The 21,321-nt window shown below is 39.6% G+C and overlaps 1 protein-coding gene across 1 annotated transcript in view; it reads left to right on the top strand.

Moving 5' to 3' along the window:
- The first annotated feature begins 3,065 nt into the window (after positions 1-3,065).
- The window catches only part of ANOS1 (anosmin 1), a 131,078-nt gene continuing 112,822 nt past the window's right edge, over positions 3,066-21,321 (top strand). The window contains exon 1 of the mRNA XM_042868410.1: positions 3,066-3,254. Coding sequence (XP_042724344.1) covers positions 3,066-3,254 — 189 coding nt within the window. The remainder of the gene's footprint in view (positions 3,255-21,321) is intronic.

The raw sequence follows: 21,321 nt of genomic DNA, 5'->3' as shown, positions 1-21,321 counted from the left end.
GTACAGATAGGACAGCAAACCCTATATTTTTTTTTCAAATAATATCAATATCCTGAATTTGAAATAATGCATTGGTACCAATTCTACTACTTTTAATATTGAAAGAATATTCAATTTCATTTGTTGATAAAAAATAGCAGTAGTCAAAATGTAAGAATGTGTTTATTATGCCTACTGTTGTGGTTCTGGATTTTATTTTGATAAAAAGAAAAATAAGGCATGTTATATACAAGTAAATAACAAATGTTATCTGGAAAATAACTTGTGATTCAGAAAACAAAACTAAATCCAAGCATAATTGCAAGAAGCATTCAGAAAAAAAAAAAAAAAAAAAAAAGGAATCATTTCTATATTAAAAGACTACAACTGTTATCCCCTAGGACTTCTGAAAGTTCCAAAAATGTCAGACTAATGAAAAGATTTCATGATTATCTTAATAAAGATTGCTTGCTTCCTGTATCTCATTTATTCCCACATTTATGTATTCTATTATCCAATGTATTAACCTCTTCAATACAACTGTATTTACAAATATGCATTATCTTTTAGTCTGCTGGATATTTAGCCCATGGTGGGTTTTGATTACCCACAGAATTACTGAGCTGAGGAGGCTGTTTCTTAATCTCCTTCAAGGGAACAGGACCTGCATGAGTTCAGTTTTGCTGCCACTGAACAGCCAGCCTTTTGTGTGCTAACCAAGTCAGCCCTTGCTTAAAAGAAATTCACAGGGTGCACTGATGACCTTTCCAACACAAGCAACTGAGTAAACTGTGTATTCATGAACTTTTACATTTTTTAAGGGCTCTATGCCCTTTGCTGCCATGCTTTATAAAACAAAAGAAACAGGATTCCTACCCTTTTACTTAAATCTGTAATGAAGTAAATAAATTGCGTTGGCACTAACACTGTGGATATATCTATAGAACCATCTGCCCCCTCCAGATCTGCAGTCTGATTTATAGACGGTATATATATATATATATATATTTTTTTTTTCAGGCAGTTCATATTATCTGCTGAAATATGGCAAAAGTTGAAAGCATTTGGTGCATCTGTAAACACTATGAATCAGTCTTTTCCTGACTCGAGGCAAAAAGTTACAAAGAATTCAGTTAACGCTTAATAAAATCTGTGTGAAAGTTTGTTAGAAACTGAGAATTTATGAATTCATTGAATTCAATGAATTGAATCCTGAATGGCCTCATCACTATTTATCACAGTAGAGCTAGGATTGTGCTTTACTTCTGTGCTTTTTTATTATGTGGTTCCTTATTCTTTCCCAACATAGAGATGACAAATTAGACTAAACTCATCAGCTGCTGCCAGCAGAACCCTAACTGGTTTTCTAGGCAGCAAGAAATGAGTCTGAACTGGGATCACTATTTCTGGCTCACCTACGACTTCTTTTCTCATTGAAAGCTGCAGGTGATCATTCCAGTTCCACAGATGAGGAAGGTGTTGCTGAGGCAGTCTTCCTTGCTTCATTTCCAAAATAGCCTGTGGAGAATGCTCATGCAGTGCACGCAGTGGGGAGGCTTCTAAGCTAGGAAGTGGCAGGTGACCTCTTCTGGTTACTGTGCTCCCTCCAGCATGGAAGGACACAAACTGTCATTGCGATTTGTTAACACTTGCAGGAGTGAATGCAGCCTACTGGCTTCACTCCAGTGCTTTTGAGCCAGTTGACAAGAGAATTTAGCTTAAACACTGTGAGCTGCAAAGTAACATCTAAACTGCATTTATTTCACTTCCAGTTGTATGTTACCTTGCTCGCACAGCTTAATTGCTGATTTCCTAATCTAGACTTAACAGACATGTTTTACGCATAGGTTTGTGGCAGGTACGTATAGATATATGCTGGTAATCACAAGGGTACGTGCTTTACTTCACATTTGTGTACACTGGCCCACGTGCTAAGAAAAGAGTTATAGCTGTGCAAAAATAGTACACGACTGGTCAAAGACTGCTGTGTTTTGATGAAATTTTAAGTGACTTTCCTAAAACACACTCAGCTTATGCTAAAGCTTGTTTCATACTGTGTTTAATACACTGCTTGATAACCACGTTATGCAATTATTTGCAGTAGTATTATAGCTAGTACTATCAATGGCACTACAATTAGCATCTTGAACAACACCTCCTGCAATGGCCTGAAGGCTCATTTCAGCTTATGCTTGGAGTTTTCAGGCTCAGGAGGCCCAAACCAGAGATGGCAGTGCTAGCAGACCCCGTTGCTCTCTCGCAGCACATACTTGCAGCGGGAGGAGTCCGTGCATTGTACGTGCAGGGAGGAATGCAGCGTGTAACCTCTGTGCTACATACCACCGCACGCAGGAGCTGAGGGAGCAGAAGAGACCTGAGTTGCCGCGTACTGTGCGGGAGCCATTTTAAAGCCGTAGACGGTATTTTAACTTAGCAGCTGTTACCCAGAGGTGTCGGAATGATTACTCGTACACTTACATTCTTTAATAATTCCCTTCAGGAAAGCCTTTACAGCTTCCACCTCGGGACAAACGCTCACCACGTTCCCTGTAAGCGCACTGCGCTTCAAAAAGTCATTTCACAACGCCCTTGCCCGTCCCTGGATCTAACAGAAGGAGGGCCGGGGCTTGGCCGAGCAGCGGCGCGCTGCTACGGATCGCTCCCCAGCGGCCGGGCAGCACGCGCGGGTGTCACCCTCGGCCCCTACGCGTTACTACGTTCGCGTGAGGGCGCGGCGCGCGGCTCCTGCCCGTCGGGTGCCCACAGGTGGCGGCGCGCAGCAGGAACGCCTCTCCCAGCGGCCGACCTGCCCGCGGCCACACCGCCCGCCCGCCCCGGCGCTGCCGCTCGGCGCAGCCAATGGCGCGGCCGCTGTCAGCCTCGGCCCGCCCGCCGCCGAGCGGGGGAGGGCTGTGGGACGAGGGGAGGGAGAGAAGAGGGTGAGGAGAGTTGAATGATTGAACTTTCTTGTTTAGTTTCTGCGGCGCGGAGCCGTCTGCCCCCAGTACAGCCCGGCACCCGCCCGGCGAACAGCAGCTCAGCCCGCAGCGCCCGGCCGCCTTTTTGCCCTCTCCTCCCGCGGAGCGATGGTGCGGAAGGCGCCCGGCGCGTCCCTCGCCCTGCTCCTCTGGGTGACGGCCGTCAGCGGCAGCCCCGCCAGCCCGGGTGCCGCCGCCGCCCGCAGGCAGGACGAGGCGTTCTCCGCCGCCAGATGCGCCTCCAGGTGCCTAAGCCTGCAGATCACCCGCATCTCCGCCTTCTTCAAGCATTTCCAGGTAGGGGCACGGCGCCGCGTGGGGACGCTCGGCCCCCGCTGCCCGCCCGGCGCGGCCTTAAGGATTGCGGGGGACGGAGCTCTCCGGGGTGAACTTCGGGATGGCTTTCCATGGGACGGCGGCGGGCAGGTGGGCACGGCCCCACGGTGTCGGCCCCTCCGTCGCTGGGAGGAGGCAGCGGCTCTTCGGGCCGCCCGCGCTCCCGGCACGGCACGCGCGTGTCAGCTGCCCTCGGGGCGGCGGGATGCGGGCCGGGCGCTCCGGCTCCTCGCAGGTGTCCCTGGAACAAACGGGAGCGCTTCTGGCTAACGGAATGGGAGTGGGGAGGGGGAGTGCCTTGTAAGCTTCTCAAGCGACTACGGGAGGTGAGTGCCTGCCTGTTCTTCCCCATCCAACAAACGCCTTTCCCTTCCTACCTCCTCACCTGTTCTAAGCGATGCAAACATTTGAGCCAATGGAATGACGGAAGCCCTCAGACCGGCCGGAGCTGCTCGCTCGGTAGTAGCCAGCTCCCTGTTGGGAAGGGTTCTTTTAGCCGGTTGGGAATCGCAGCCTCCTCACCTCGGGGTAGCGCAGCCCTACATGCAGCGCACTCCTCGCCTTCCCCGTGCGTCTCCTTGAATCAGAAACCGGGACCCAACGTTTTGGGTGTAAACTAGCTTTAAGGTGTTGGCACAAAGGCCGAGATACTTAAGGGTAAGCCGAGAGCAGAAAAGAAAAAGCGTGGAAGAAAAGCTTAACGTGCTCCTTGTGGCTGGCTCCCAGCTGGGCGGAGCGGGGACGCTCCCCAGGCTGAGGCTCCGCCGCAGCTCCGCCGGGTCCGGAGCGGCGAAGGGCTCGCTGTCAGCGCCGGCCCCGCTTCGCGGCATCTGTTGGAAGCGAAGGGCTCGTTAAAATAGTTCATTATCTCGGGAGCGGTTATTGCGTTGTCAGGAGATTGTAACTTACTTGTTTTACAGTTTCAGTGGCTAACGAAGCGCTAACGAGGCAGTTTAGATCAAGCCAATTCCTGGTGAAAGGCTTTTTCTTTGTATGTGCGTGTTTTCTTGGCGTGATTTCTTTTCTGACTTAAAACTGCTGACAGAATGCACATTGCCAAACAATAGTGATTACGTTTTAATTAGCCAGGGTGAAATAAGCTGCAAATTACTCAGTTAGGACTTAATAACTGGCTGTTTTCTTGTAATCAGTGAAAATCTTGCAGTTTTAACCCCAACGTGCACATTGTAATTCATCTAAATTACCAGAGATTGAACTCCTGCAAGATACGAAACTGTAAGTGTTTAGAAGATAAAGTGCTCACGTTTTGTAAGAGCTAAGCTTTGCATTGTTTTTTAATGAGGGAAAAGAGGAGAGTTGTGTAGTACAGGGAGCACTGGATTCTCTCCCAAATAGACTTCCAAGAGTGCCAGAGGATGTGATATTGCTCTTACTTTCTCTCCTCTTCCTCCTTTTAACACAGCCATCCTCATGCCCCTCCGTTTTCATCTAAACTGGCAGCAGTTTCTGGAGTTCTTTTCACTGCAGAGATATCCACTTATCTTGTAATCTGATTCAACCTTTGAAGTGAACCAAACACCAGCTCCTCCAAACAGGATCAGAAAAGAATTGTAGTATCCCACAGTTAGGACAAAATTTGAAAGAAGTGACCCACTCATTTCCCAGCACTGCCTTAGGTACCACTTCAATGGTGAGAGGTCATGGAGATAGCAAATAAATACTCGCTGGAGGACTTCACCACATTTTAGAGAGTTCAAGTCATGTGGTTCATGGTGCCAAAAGCACTTCACAGGGGATGAGGGTGAGTGATATCAATAGCAAATAATCATTTGCTTCTCTAATTGCTGTTTGCCATGTTTTGTTTGCCATGAAAAACAAGGTTTTTTTCATCACTTTTTCCCCTGCGAAGAACACTATCTCTGTTTGAGAAGGTCGAGAGAGCTGTACTCTTGGTGCTTTTCTTTTTGTTAAGTTGTGTTTGAGAATTAGTTAAAAGCCCATTTTAAAGGTGCGTTCTCAGCAGGATATTATTTTAACCAAGACACAAGTCAAAGAATTGATTTTGTTTTCCATGTTGGTGTGAGGTAGAAGAAGAATGAGTCATTTAAATCTAAACTGTATAATCTTCAGAATGCTTGCTAAACAGGCGCAGATGTCTGCTTTTTGCTATGCAGTTCCCAAGAATTTTCCAGTTTTTGATGATTTGGAGAATTCTAAGCAGAGATCGCAACAAGGACGTATGGGATCAATATGGGAGATATCCCACTACATGGATCATAGACGTATGAAATACATGCATATATTTTATGTCTCTATTATATACATAGCCTATCCCATCTGTGGTATTAGTTTTGGTGAACTTGTCCCATTTTGATGAACTTGTCCCATGTTGAGGGAGCAGGCATGGCAACGGCCTCTAGCATTCCATTTTCAAGTTGAGTAAAAGCCCAGTTCGGATTTTAACCTCTACTGCCTGTCTTCTCAGCCAGGTTCAGAAAACAGCTTGATTGAAAGTTTTATTTGTGAACAAGCTTGGGGTAAATGTCAGAGCAAGCTCATAGGCTAAATGTGCAATATGAAAATACTGTGAAGAATGAACAGTGTTTACTTGGACCCGTGAGCTTGTGGATCTTTCATTTTAGTTGTAATATCTTACAGACCTCTCAAACGTCTTTCTGCTTTATACATACAGCTTATTAAATAGGCTCAGGCAGTGTAGGTGGACATCTTGTGTGCCAGGTCAGGAGCCAAGAGCATAGCGGAACATAACAGAGGATGGAAGAACTGCAGCAGCAAGAGTCTGTTGGTAGTTAGTGATTAGACTGTCGATGTGTGATGTGTGGAGTTGCACACAGGAACAGGGAGAAGCCACAACCACGTGCTCACAGAGTCATTGAGTAGGTTTCCAGCAGCACTTTTGGGATTTTGTTCAGTCCACTGAGCAGGGTCAGCTAGAACAAGTTGGCCAGGGCTATCCCCAGTCACATTTTTTATACCTAAGAGGATGAAGATTCCACGATGTTTCTGAGCAGCCTCTTGTGTTCAGTCACCTTCACAGTAAAAAGAAAAAAAAAAACAAAACAAAAACTTCCTCATGTTCAGAGAGAAGCTCCTTTGTTTCATTTTCCTCTAGTCCTGACACTGGGCACCACTGTGGAGAGTTTATCCAGCTTTGTTCTCTTTATTCCCTTCCATCAGATAGTTATAAGTGGTGATGATAGCCCCAGAATCTTTTCTATTGCAGGCACAACAAACCAAGCTCTACTCTTACAAGAGATGCTATAGTACTTTAATCATAATGGAGCTTTGCTGGATACACTCCACTACACATCTTTTGAGTACTGGGGAGCCTAGCACTGGATTTGAAGAGGTGACAGGAACAGACAATAGGAGTAATTACATCTTAAAGATACAGTGCTTTTTAATGCACTCTCAGTGTTATCAGTTTCTTGTATTGGTTTATGTATGATCATAAATGGTCATTTGTGGTTGTCTATGCATTTAAAAACAAAATGCTAGTGGTAAATCCAAGCAGATGCTCTTTTTTGGATATCTGCATATCTCTATAGTTGTTTTGTTTTGATAGTCTTCAGCTGTGAACTGAATCTTGCAAATATATTAATTTATTATTAAGATGGAAATCCATATATATATTTATACATATAAATGATATGTAAGATATAGAAAAAAGATATAGTGTGATCCAGAATTGTAATTACCATTATGAGGTGTTGCTTTAAACTCACTGAGGTGGGCACAGATTAAAAATGTACCAGCAAGTAAGGATGAACTTGATCACATAGGGGTTCTGTGTTCATACGTAAACTAAATTTCTTGAATACTAGATGAGTTCCATTCTAACTTTTTAGAATAGAGTATGACTTACCAGAACAACTAAAGTTTTTGAGGGAAACCAGACAATTCTTTTAAAGAAACAATTAGAAGTTCTCAGATTTTATACCTTCAAGCAAATAATGTGCAAGTGATTACCTCTAGATAGACAGTTCCAGATTTTACCTACAAGTCAAGCAGTTAGTTGTCTAAATGCCAGCACATCTGCCTTCAAATTGCTTGTAACTCCAAAGTGATTGCACCTGCAAAAACCTGCAATCAATTCCAGATGGAAGCTGTAGGCCAAACTGAAAAATCTAGCATTCATATGTCTCTTTCTGCCCTACTGCAGAAAAGACTGAGATCATGAAGAAATCATTTATTATAACTGTCTTGAATAATTAGAAAACTTTAAATTACATAGGTCACTCTGAATGTAGTGGCTCCTATTTATTTCTTAGTGAACTACAACAGATACAAAGAGCACAATAACATTATTAAATGGAGCACATTCTCTGCTACAAAACACTGCTTTTTCAACATAGTCACTGCCATTAGCTATGCATTTTCAGCTGTGGTGAACAAGAGCCTGCATGCCGTGCTGGTAAAAAATCTACACCAGTGGAGGTGACCTACATTTTCACAGCTTTATAACAGCATCGTTTTGAGGAAAATGTTGCCCACACAGTCCATCTTTCATCATCCTGAAAGTCAAAAGGCCCCAAAGCATGTCTGTATGATGAGTCTGGTATGACAATCCAGATAAGATTGGCAACATACTCCATGGTCTTCAAACTGGCATGGAGCCTGAGGTTATCGTGTTACAGAGGAAAAGGTTCTTCTCTGACCTGACTCGAATTTTGAGCCTTCAGCTTAATCAGTGTTACATAGCTGTCGGAGGTTGTGGTTTGTTTGGGTTCCAGGTAGTCCAGAAGGATCACCCCTTTCCTATCCCGAAAGACAGTGCACATATCTTTAACTGCTGAGGGCTGAATCGTCTGGATCTGGAGCCTTTTCTTCAAAGGGAATTCCCATTTTGCCAATTGAGCCGTTTTGTCTTGTAGAGGTGACACCACATTTTGTCATTAGTAATGATGCAATCCAGTAAACTATCACGTTCAGTTTTTTGTTCATATAATCATATGGGTTGGAAAGGACCTTTAAGATCACCTAGTTCCAACCTCCCTGCTATAGGCAGGGACACCTCCCTCTAGACCAGGTTGCTCAAAATCCCATCCAGCCTGGCTTTGAATACTTCCAGGGAGGGGGCATTCATGGCCTTGCTGGACAACCTGTTCCAGCCTCACAGTAAAGAATTTCTTCTTAATATCTAGTCTAAATCTACCCTCTTCCAGTTCAAAGCCATTTTTCCTTCTGTCCTTACGAAACATTCCTCCCCAGCTTTCCTGTAGGCCTCCTTCAGGCTCTGGAAAGCTGCTTTGAGGTCTCCTTGGAGCCTTTTCATCATCAGGCTGAAGAGCCCTCTGCTCACTCAAGCCTGTCCTCACAGGGGAGGTGCTCCAGCCTTATGATCATCTTTGTGGCCCTCCTCTGGACCTGCTCCAGCAAATCCACGTCCTTTTGTTGGGGGCTCCAGAACTGGATGCAGTACTCCAGGTGAAGTCTCATTAGAGCAGCGTAGAGGGGCAGAATCACTTCCCTCGACTTGGTGGTCACACTTTTCTTGATGCATCCCAGGATATGATTGGCCTTCTGGGCTGCAAGTGCACATTGCCAGCTCATGTTTAATATTTCATCAGCTGACACCCCCAAATCTTCCTCAGAGCTGCTTTCAAGCCATTCTCCACCCAATCTGTATCTCTGTTCGAGATTGCCCTGACCCAGGTGCAGGACCTTGCATTTGGCCTTGTTGAACTTCATTTGTGTGACCTATTATAGGGAACCTGCTTTAGCAAGGGGGTTGAACTCAGTGATGTATTGAGGACCTTTCCAACCCCTGCAAAACTGTGATTCTGTAATGAAGTACTGGCAGGAAGGTTAAGCCTCTGCTGCAGTAGCACCAACATCTGCCTCTGATGTGGGCCAACGTAATAAAATAGGAGATATTACTTTTGGAGCAGCTGTCATACTTCATAGTGTCTTTTGGAAATACCTGCAATGCTACTTAGTAGGCACCACTTGTATTTTAATCATGGAACACTTAAGTTTCAATTCACAGGCTGCCCAGGCACTGAGATGTAGGTCTTCCAGGGCGTGTTCATAATCTTTTCTACCACTTAGGAAATGTTACCACTTAGGAAATGTGTGCCATCTGCTTGTATTGCCATTTCAGTATTCATCTTCTTTCCAAAAATAGTCCTTCTGTTAAATAATTCTGACTTTCATATGTCTCTTTATAAGAACACAGCTGTTAATTTTGTTCCACAGACAGATCTGAGCGTTTGCTGTTACTTTATGATTTCATAAAAAACTGTAGAACTCTAGATTATTCTTCTGCTTTTTATTGTTCAGATGGCATGTGGTGTGGATAATTATTCTGACATTTGGTGTGCTCGTATTATGGAGATCTGCCATCGTGAACAAGAGATGCACAGATCTTCTAACACGATCTTATGTAAAGTTTTTGAAGACTAAATGTTCATTTTGAATAATGATGACTACAGCTAGAGAAAAAATCCTATGCTGTTCTAGGTGTTGAGAATCTATATTGTGAAATTGATTCCCAATTCGTCTTTGCAGTCACATCCAGGTCAGGGGTGTGACTTTTTCTCATGACCAATCTCTTTGGCATTAGTGAAGGCTTTCACAGTCACTGTGAGCTCAAGGCTTATAGAGCCTGGTCATTGCTATCCAGCGGTTTTGATTTCTCTAATTTGTTAATATAATTTTGAGCGTTGCATTTTGAGGTAGATGTTCTGTGTGTAGAAAATATTGGCAAGGCATATTTTTAATGTCAGTGGTTTATGTTGAGGGAAAAGAGGTGTTACTTTTGAAAAGTATTAGAAAACTTCTGAAAGAGAAATACTGGGATTTCTTCAAATACAAATCCTTTTCCCATTCCAACATATATGCACTTAATACTGAAAGCAGTGAAAAAAAAAGTATGAAAAGATAGGTTATAAACTAAGTACTGTTCATAGGGTTATTGAACTATTGTCTGCATACGAATTGTCTCTGTTACTGGGTTTAAGTGTCCTGTAATGGGGAAAAAAAAACAAAAAATAAAAAACAAACCTACAAAAAACACAATACAGTTCCTCAGGCGGCTTGAAAACCGGACTGATTTCCCAGATGCTGAACGTTTGTCATTTTGCAAAGGTCAAATTTCTTAAGACTGAGTTCTGAATTTGTGTGTATCTACAGATAGAGATTGTTATTCATAAGCTGGTCTGCATCTCCATTAGCTGTTCTGTGTAACTTTTTGCTTTCTGTGATTGTCTGCATTTGAGAACATCTCTACCTTCTGTAAACAGAGAAACAAAATATGACTGTTTTTGCATCTGTTTAAAAATTAGAAGTACTGTTAATGATCGAGACTATGATATAATAGAAAAGATGCATTCAAAAAGATTTTAAGTAATCAGTGCCTAGCAAATATAAACCTTGAACCAAAAGCTTTTTTGATTAGGAGTTTACACCAAGCATCTTCATTTTCTCATCTTTCTCATAGCTAAGCCTTATAAGGCCTTAAATCTCAAAAACCTTTGAAGTCTATGAAAAGCCTACTGTTGATTTCGGCTGGATCAGGTTCATGTATAAACACTGGACCTATGCAGCCTTTGTCAGCAAAGAAGAATGCTGTGAACTTGCTAGCCCAAATGTAGTTGTATCCCCTTTCTTTCTTTTTTTTTTTTTCTTTTTTTTTTTTTTGATCCTTTAATGTCCAAGAGATCACAGGGTATGAAGGTGGAAAACTAGAGGTGTTGAAAGGTAAGAGGACCCTTAAAGCTTGAAAATAGACTATGTTCATTTTCATCCACCAGAAAGAATACCAGATATTTCTAGATTTGGGGAACATTCTCTGCCTAAAGTTTATATTAAAAATTTCCATTGATTTCTCTTAACTATATTCTCATCAGTGTTCCTCTAGATTGTCAAAGAGATTTGATGTGTAAATGATTTAAACATACTTATTAATCAAAAACATAATACAGGAAAACATCTACATCTTATACCCTTATGGACGCTGAATGTTCAGCATTTATTTATTTGTTTTCCCTTGGTTTGCATTTTGCATTATCATCTTTTAAAACAAGTGTCTCGACTCAGTCTGCAAAAGGAGTAAATCCCCTGGCAGCAGCTGAGATTACTAGAGGAAGTCATGGCCCAGAAGTTGAAGGAGAAGCAAATGAAGAGACAGTCTCTAAAGGGAGAAAGCTGGACAAACATGACCTCCAGTAAGCATTCACTGGGGAAGACAAAGCTGGGAAAAGAAACTGTGTCTGAGTAGAGGGTATTGTGGACTTTACTGATTTATTGAGATTGAAGAGTAAATTAATTGAAACTGGGACTCAAAATAGGGAACTGCTCTGTCATGGATACAGTGGGCATAGTAAGAATTGTTTGTGAATACTTTTAATGTCAGCTAATTCTGACCTGCTTTGGTTTTACCTGATTTGATAAGGCTAATTATTTTTATTTGTAATTTAGTAAAAAATGTGGTTTGAAAATTTCTTCTTCAGGAAGAGTGCTTACAGGCAACACCTCCAAGAGAATTCACCATGAAGATCTAGTTAATTCATAGTGCTGTCATTTACCTGTCCCATGCAAGCAAATAGTTTGTTCTAGAGTAGGGATGCTCAAGTGTACACCCTGTCAGACAAACGTGCTGACATTTGGCTAACTTCTATTCACCTTGGTTTTGTCCAGTTCTTTACTAAAATTACCTTGGCAGGGTGAAGGCAGTTGAGCTGTGTCTGGATGATGGCATCTTGCTTTTCCTTTTGTCTTTGCTAGATTCTTTAACCATGACCAATCACTCTGATGAATTGTGAGGAAAAGAGATGCAGAGGAAGAGGTTACTTTTGCTTTCTGAACATTATCGTGTTACTGCAGAGAGCTTTCAACCAGACATAGGTTCTGTTAGTGGCAGCCTGTTCCCTTGAGTTAATCAATATGTGATTTGCTTACATGTGTTTTGTATTAAATAATGATCCCAATTTTTCAGGGAAAATTTGTATCCTTTTATGGGTGCACTCCATGCCTTTTCAGAAGTGCTGGATTTACTCTGTTGCACATACACAGGAAGTTTGGTCATGTGATGAGTGAAGAGCTGTATGCATGGTATATTTCCATACATTAGACAAAGCTTGTTTGCCTCCTTAGGCATAATATTAGGCTATGTCTACTGCAAAGTTCTTCTGTTCCTAGTCAGAAGTTTTGACAAACTACTGCTATTTCCCTACTGTCACGTGTCAAACTGCACATTTAGCCAAAAGAGATCATGCTTTTGCTGCCTGTGAAAGTTCCAGTCTAGCTGCTATGGGTATAACAAGATAATACGAGGCAAATAATGATTGCTTTAAAGTAGATGTCTTCTTTTCACAGAACCAGAGACTAAAGTTGATAGTGAAGATTATAAAAGAATAATGTGCTCATTTGATACAGTGCAAACATAGTTTGATTTTCCTTCTCATAATTTATAAGAATAGCCTTGTTTTTCTTCTTTATGGATTACTCTTTGGGGGAGATATCTTTGCATTGACTTATATTAAAAAAAAAAAAAAAAAAAAAAAAAAAAAGAACATGCACTTCATACCCATGAATGTGATTTTTCATCTCATGTTTTAAAGCATAGGTATAGGACTATACATAATCTGTGGTGAATTGGTGATGTTTTTAAACTGTTAATATGTGTAACAAAAACATTCCAATCAGGCCTCTAGGCTTTTTTGATCTTGGGCACTGTAAATTTGTTTCTTAACCTCATTTGCTGTAGGGTTTTGGATTTTGTTGGAATTCAGAACAAGGATGGACAAAGTTGTAAGGAAACAAATAGATGAAACTGAGGAGAGATAGCAATTGAGTACTTATACAATGACTATTTTTTTTTTTTCTTTTATAATTGGTGTTCTTATATAGAAACTAATGCAATAAGGTGTTGTGTTTTTTTTTCTTTTTCTTTTTTTTTTTTCCAATTAGGTGAAGGTTGTAACTCCTATGAATACAATGAAATCATGTTACTGTGGAACTACAGCTAGATAAAAATGAATCACATCATTATCTGTCCCCATTTTTCTTAGTCATAAAGAGTTTATGTGTTGACATTTGATTAATATCTAGCAATTTTAGGAAGGGAAATGGATGTATTGAGCCTGAGGCTTCTTTCCCCTTTGGTCATTCTGGATCTGCAATAGGTGGAAAGAATGTTTGGCATTAAAAAACTGTCAGAAAGAAGCAAAAATCATCCAATTATTGAGATGTATGACTCTGCATATAGTAGTTACTATCAGCTATAGAATGTTTATCAGAATAAAGAGAGAACTAGGATGTGGATTTTTGCAACTGGCTGCTTGTTGTTGGATTTTGAGTTATAAATTTGAATGAACAGTATGAAAGATTATAAGCTTTTGTTAAATTTTATGAATTTTTCATCCAGTGGATCCTCACTGACCAACTGGAGTAGAAGTGCATTTGATATTGCACATGCAGCTTATTAGCTCATCTTGTGAAAAATTTTGCTTAAGCATAGAGAAACACAAACATACATTTGAGAACTAGATAGAACCAAAGCCATAATTTCAGCACAGTTATGTTTAACAGAAACTAATAATTATTTCAAGCCTCTGTGAACCTTATTTTTTTTTAAACAAAAGAGCAGAAATGTGGACTCGACTTGAAAATTGAACTGAACTTCAACTGTTTTCCAAGTTGTAGAAAGAAATGAACATCTGGAGTTTTCTGAAATATTTGTTTTTGGGTAGAAAGCGTGACTCGATTTTAAAGACTAAAGAGCTTTACACATTAATGTATTATAAGTTCCTGTAATTTCATTTGCTGGAGATTTTTTAGCTTTTTGAAAGAACATCAGCACTTTCATTTATATGATCAGTAGTTTAATACAGAATTTTTCTGTGATATCTCTACAGTTGATGGTAATGTCTCTAGAGATTTGAGTGGAAATACTCTTAGGCCACTACACAACGTATGGGAACTATCTGTTCATAATTTGTGTGTGTGTGTGTATATACATACACAGAATTTCCAATATACTGTTTATATTAACATGAATTTGTTAAATACTATCTTAATTAATCTTCCTTTACAATTAATTGTGGTAGTAAATGCTACTATGCTATTGGGATAAAGTAAAAATTCAATTTTGGCAATTCAGCCACATATTTACCACATGCAGAAATCCCTGACTTCCAGCAGAGATATTTTTAGAAGTGATTCTTTCAGATTGTATAAAAAGGTAGAGAGACACTTTGATGTAATCAGGGTTAAGAATATCACTAAAGACAGTATTTTTTTTTTGTTAAATATGATACTGCCCAGTTACTGATTGTTACTCTGTATATCCAGGTGCCCTTAGGGATTTCAAGACATCCCTGTAAGCTTCATCAACAGGCATGACTTGTCCTCTTAATAATAGAAACAGATGTCAAATTTTCATGCCCTTAAGATGCCTACTCATACCTTGTAGATCCATCTGGTATAGATCGAGCCTCAGTCAATTTGTTCTCATCCATGACCTTCCCACTGAGAAAGCAAATCAAGCAGAGCTCCTCAGTCCAATGAAAAACAAACCTGAATATTATCAACATATTTGTAGTACCACAACCCATTTCACTTCACTGTCTTTCCTAATTGCTTTACACAGGTGAGAAGACACAGGTGAGAAGGTAACAATGCAATAGGGATAGAGGTCCTGAAACCAGTATCTGTTCCAGGGATGGAACAACTAAAATATGTCATTCTTGTGAGAATAGATTATTTAATATTAAGAAAGAGAAACAAAGTTTTAATAGGAAAAGTCTACTGATAAGCCAAGATGTTGATAACTGGTATCAATCGCAGCTGTAGAAAATTCAGCTTGTAATATGTGGAAATTGTTATTTTATTTTCCTTTATAGTTCTTTGTTTAGATTGAAGACACAAAACAGAATCTTAAACTTCAGCTCTGATCCTACCAGTGGATTTTTTTCAAAAATTCTATGTCTAATTGTTTTCATTGACTGGACTCTGTAAAATATTGTGGCTTGGATTGGAACTTAGGCTGAGTTTTGATACCTCTCGTGTTACAAGCTTTTCAATAACTTCAACACAAATTAAGCTGTCTAAATTTTGAACTCTTTCACCTAATGCCAGATATGTCTGAAACATGATATACTCGTCAGGAAACGATTGCTGTGCATAGCAGCTATATCTCTGGCAACCAGACGTGTGTCAATGACAAATACTTCAGTCCTGTCTTGAAGATTTATTTTTTCTTCATGGTATGTCTTCATTAGCTAGTTATCAGACTGTATTTTTGAAAACAGGCATTTGAAAGGACTTTCTATTTATGGAAAGATTTATCACAATATGGCGTGGCAACTTAGAACTTCCACTGAAATTGGCACTGTAGAGAGATCCAGTTAATATCTCTGTAGCTCAGGCATTACAAATAGTTTTAGTATCTTGTATCTTTCTCAAGCAATAACATTTTATGTTCATTTCCTCTCCTTTTCATCTGTCCTTCTTCCCACAACTTAAAATTGGCTGCAGGATGGTATAGAAGACTGGACTGTAGCAACTGTGTACGTATCAAACGGCATACTCTTAACAATCTGGAAGCTCCTAAGTGGAAGAAATGAATTGTATCCGTTGCCGTGTGAATTAAATGCCTCTCTTCTGTCAGAAGCATATTACGTCTGTGCAGGGTAGAAGGCTCTCAGCTAGGATCAAGTGGAAAGACTCATATATCCCACCCTACTGTGTCTAACTTCACATGATGCCTGTTCTTCATCCATTGTCAACACAATGCCATTGCAACCTTTGTTGTTGTGTGAGCCTTTGCAGTTCCTTAAAAGAGTGTGCGAGTAAAAATGTGGTCTGCACACAAATATGAACAAGATTTGAAGGACTGAGAGCTGGTGAGAGACAGCAGCACTCAACTAAAGATAGGAGAAAGGGGTCATAGCTTCCCTTTTGTTAAATGATAAACTAAGGGGAGGGACATTCATCATCTGGTGTGATACGTGGCTGCAACTGGCATCCTCTTTGTTATTGGCTTAATAATGTGGTAGTGTGGATTGCTTCCTGCACAACTGAGCTGAACTGGGAAGGGACTGGCTGAGGGCCAAACCAATAGAAGCTGTAGAGAGATGAGTATGATTAGTAGCTGTGTTATGCTGTATGTATGAGATAATAAAGTTGTGGGCTAATTAAAATATACCCATTACATTTTGCCTGTCTTCCTGTAATGCCTACAATCAAGGCAGACATACTGAAGAACTGCAGCAATTAAAACATGTCTAGGAAATAGGACTTCTTCCTGAAGTGCTGCTTTAACTGTTGTGATGAAAGCAGTTTTTTGTGTGGCTGACATATGTTTCTTTGAATTAGTGTTTTCTGAGCATATGTTAACATTATTATCTTGCTTTTCACTCAGATTGAAGATAGGCTGTACTGTGTGCGAGTCCAAGAGATATTTTCATTTGAGCCATTCTTTCCTGGATGACTGCAGAAAACTTGTCCAAATGTCAGTAGGAAGTCCCAGGTTTGGTGAAGTGCGTCTCACTTACTGAGCCTGATCTTTTATAGACAACAGGGGAAAAAAAAAACAACCAAGACTGTTTTATACAACTGTTAGATCTACAACAACTGTGCTCATTTTGACATTTGTTATTTTTGAGAGCAATGCTATGCAGTAACAGTCTTTGGAAATAGGATTTTTTGCAGAAAAAATTATTTATAAGTGTATGTGAATCTTTGGGAACACCAATGTGTTCAAAATTATAGACTGCGTATTTAATCTTTATGATCATTACTTGCACTGTTTTCTTAATATTGAGATTACACACTTTTCTGCACACGTTTACAGTATTGAATGAACTTGGGGCATTGAAACAAAGTATATATTTTGGTAATTATGTTTGAGCCTATTACATTTCACAGTTAAAAAAGTGTATCAAGATAATTAGAATAGCCTAAGGAATATTTGTCACAAATTCTTTCTGTTGGGAAAGATGATGCACGAAACGTATTTTTCTTCTGAAAAGAAATAGGTATATTTGCCAGGTTCTAGTCGATATAGCTACCAATTCACATTTGAAATATTTAGTATACTGGAAACTTTTAATAAGAGAAGGCAAATAAAGTGAGTTCTGAAATGTATCATGTTAATTTCATATGATTGTATTGGAAATGATTGGTAGGTTAAGTACAACAGTGTGAGTATAAAGTTTGATACTGACTGCTATTTGAGTAATAGCAAATTGAGTACCAAAGAACTGTCAAGTTTGGTAAGGGCAGCTGTGTTGATGCATTTTTCTCAAAGATACAAGCATTAATGATGTTTCTCACATACATGTCAGAACAGAACATGAGAAAATGCAGAAAAATATCCCATGGTCAGTATGTAGTACAATGCATTTTGCAGTTTTACAATCAGAAATTACTTCATGACAGTACAAACTGCATGGAGTATCCCATGTTTTTATACAGTTAAACTATTTATATTAAACATTTTAGATGATTAGATGTAACATTTAGATTTTAGATCTTTTAGATGATCTAACAATACGTGTTTTTTACTCTTTTGTTTGTTCTTATTTTCTTCAGTATGTAAGACACCAGAATCCTTACCCCATTGCAAATCCAGAAAGGAGTGGTGGATGCTCTGAATGGCTATGAAATCAAATGGCTTATGAGAAAAAAATCTAGTCTAGATGGAACAACTGAAATATTTCTCTGCTGTATTTGTGGGAACTGTTAGAAGTTTCACAGATGTGTCTACACATGTTTTTTTGATGTGGATCAAAGTGTGTGTTTGGAATTAGTTACATGATTATCTTTTTCAACACCATGGACCAACTTCAGAGTTCATGCAATAGGTTTCTTCTGGATGAACGTTCCTGGAAGATGTGATCTTTGGGAATTTAATGTGCTGTAACAGTTAATGGGAATTGAGTCCATGGGACCAGACTAATCTGAAAGATATGGAATCTTGGTGTACATCTAGTGCAGGCTTTAGATCTGTCAACACCAATTGCTTTGCTCAACAGATATGCTGTGGCTCACTCTATCTAATTTCTGGTGTGGAGATACCCTTGTGTATTTGTAGCTGACCCTGGAATGATCAGCTGGTAAGAAATGCAGGTGAATGAAACCTGTGAAAGTATGCCACATCACATTGGGAATCGCCCTGCTACATAATAATCTGGTAGTTAAACAGAACAGTGATAAGGACTGACGTTTTCAGTTATGAAGTCAAATAAGTTAGCATGTATACACATTTCTGAAACCTGGGATATTACTGTTTTTTTTTTTTTTTTTTTTTTGTAAATAGTTCACATTTTCTCAATTTTTTTCTATTTCTAACATGTATTTAAATAGGTCATATATGTCTACATCGTCTTTTGTAAAAGCATTTTTAGAGTCTATTTTGTTCTTGTTAAGTGTTTATTTCCCACCAGCATACACTTTTGTTATCATTTCATTTGTGTGGCAAAATCTACTTTATGACATGTTAGAAAGGTCACATTAAGAAATATGTTGGAAGGGTGGGGATTTTGAAGTAGAGCTAGAACAGTTAGTCAGTGAGATGTATTTATGTTACCTATTGATGCTTTAGATTAGCTATTGTTCATCTCAACTGGATTACATAACCTCAAGAAACGTATGCAAATTTGGCCCAAAGTGTATGTCTTACTGTGAGATTCTGCATTTACTTCTAAAGTCTTCAACTTAGTGTCAGTGTCTTTAATTCCTCCTTCTGCTTAGTAAAGTTTATGTCATCCTGGCTTCCTTTGTAAATTGATATACACTTTTGATATATAGAATTAAACTCCAGTTGAGATCAGTCTTAGAAGTGGTAACAGTGAAGTCTGTGAAACCACAAGAAGGCAGTCATAACTCACAAGTGAGACACAAGGATTCTTGTGGCTGGTTTGTTTTTACAGCTTGCGTTTATTTAGTCGTATTTCTATCTATTTGAGAAGGCACTACTGTAAAAGGAGAAATGGTGTTGCATACTGGAGGTACAAATTTAATGAAAACAACACATCAAAACAAAATCATTAGTTTTCGAAATTACTGTCTCTTGCTGTTTCGTTGGTAATGATCTTTGGGTTTTGATCACTGTCTTCTAGGAACCTACTGACGATAGTGATATGATGAATAATGCTGTGTCGCACAATGTAGGTGGTGGTTGCTGATTTTACTCAGTCTTTGTAATTACTCAGATCTTAACTTTTTCTTTCTTTTTTTCTTTGTGTTTTCCATTTGACGCATATAAAGTTGTGACTTTACATATTTCAATGTAAACTCTTATGAGAACTTTCTGTAATACATACAATAATTAAAGATGACTTTGAGGAACTGTTTGGAAAATATCAATGCAATGTTAAGTTCAGTACAGTTCTGTTTATCCACAAGAGGAACCCACAATATCACTGTGATCAGAGCTACTGCATTACGTGATTGTGGCATCAATTTAAATGCAAAAGAAAATGTAAGACTGGTGCTGATACTTTGATTAAATTGTTGGTGATATGCTTTTATTGGTGGTAAATGCAGATGTTTAAAATTAGGCTGAAGTGTTATCTATGATAATTTAACTTTGATTTATATTTACAAACTGCAGTTATGTAATCAGAGCCAACTGTAAGGCAGATCAGTTTTATAACTATTTCTCACATTCAGTCACCTCTTTAACTTAATTACTTTGGGTTAACCAGTAACCAACACTTATTTTTCTGCAGTTTAAGTACAGAAATGGATTCTATTAAGTAGGATGTATGTTTTGTTTACTGTGAAGGACAGTGGTGACTAGGTACAGTAACAGAGTCTCCACGTATTTGTTCCAAAATGCATTTTTCTGTTCATTGCTTTATTTAAAGGGGAAAAAAAAAAAAAAAAAAAGGAAAGAAAGAAAAAGGTTTACATCTGTTGTATGTGCTCATAGGATGGCAGAGGAATGTACATAGTCAAGGTTCATTTGTTATATCTGTACAAGTTTTAATATAAAACACACACTGTAAGGTTACTCAAGTGCCTGTTGGTAATACATAAAACAACATGTTGTCTTGTGTTAGTGTCCCATTAAGTAATTTTTTTTTCTTTGCTTTGATAGGTTTTACATGTGTTATTGTTTTACGTGGGTTAGGTGATTATTTGCTTTTATTGTTGAAATTTTAACCTTTGCTTTTACTAGTGAGATCAAGGAATATTTCTTACGCATCAGGGAAAAATGAATGTTGCTACAGATTTCCAGCCTACAGTCTCCTGCTTCTGGCTGCAACAAGGACAACTACCTCATAGGGCCAGGGAACCAAAAATTTCCCCAGTACAGGCAGTGCTCTCTTCACGGGGAACAGCCCATGAGACTGCCTGCCCAGGATGAGCAGTGTAGATGACAAGGCATAGCACTGAGCCACAGCCGGGCTGGGGCTCCAGTCTGAGGAAAAAGAAGACTGGGATGAAGATGAAGCCTAAGTACAGGGGCCCAAGTCCAGCTGGGGGAAAGAGCCAGATGAGCTGCAGTGTACATCCAGGATGTACTGCTAACTAAAGGGATGTGAAATGCATCCATGGGGCAGGGCTAGAGCCAGGCACACCTGTAGCTCAGCCTACCACTTGCTTTGTATTACTTGGAGCTTTCCAGTAGTGGCTGGAGCTGCCACGTGGCTAAATATAGCCTAGAGGTGATGAAAGTGTGACTGACCAAGGTCTAATCATTTTCTATCAGGGTGGAATGAAGCATCTCACTCAAATGATTATAGTGGAAACAGTTGCTATATATGCAAATGCCAGTGCTGTTTATCTAGGAGTGAGAAATGGTCCTGCTCAGTAATGTTCACTTTATGATTTTTTGATTCTTGCTTTATACAATTTAATTTCTTATTAGAACCATTGGAAAGCAAGACAAATGCCTTGCTAGGGATTTATTTTTTCTTTAAAGCATAATTTGTAATAAAATGAAAAAATTTATAAGAGGAACAAAACGTATGCATTTCAGTTCTTTGTATGAGGGATCATAGAACGTATCTTCCCTTGGTGGAAGCCAAGGAACCATAAAATTTCTGGGATTCTGTTGTGTTGTATGGATGGTATCATAGAATACTAATTC

Source organism: Lagopus leucura, unplaced genomic scaffold (genome assembly GCF_019238085.1).
Source record: "Lagopus leucura isolate 7727_CA_CO unplaced genomic scaffold, USGS_WTPT01 Super-Scaffold_100001, whole genome shotgun sequence".
NCBI classification, from domain to species: Eukaryota; Metazoa; Chordata; class Aves; order Galliformes; family Phasianidae; genus Lagopus; species Lagopus leucura.
The sequence above is the reverse complement of the archived record's forward strand: the minus strand, read 5'-3'. Positions and strand labels throughout refer to the sequence as shown.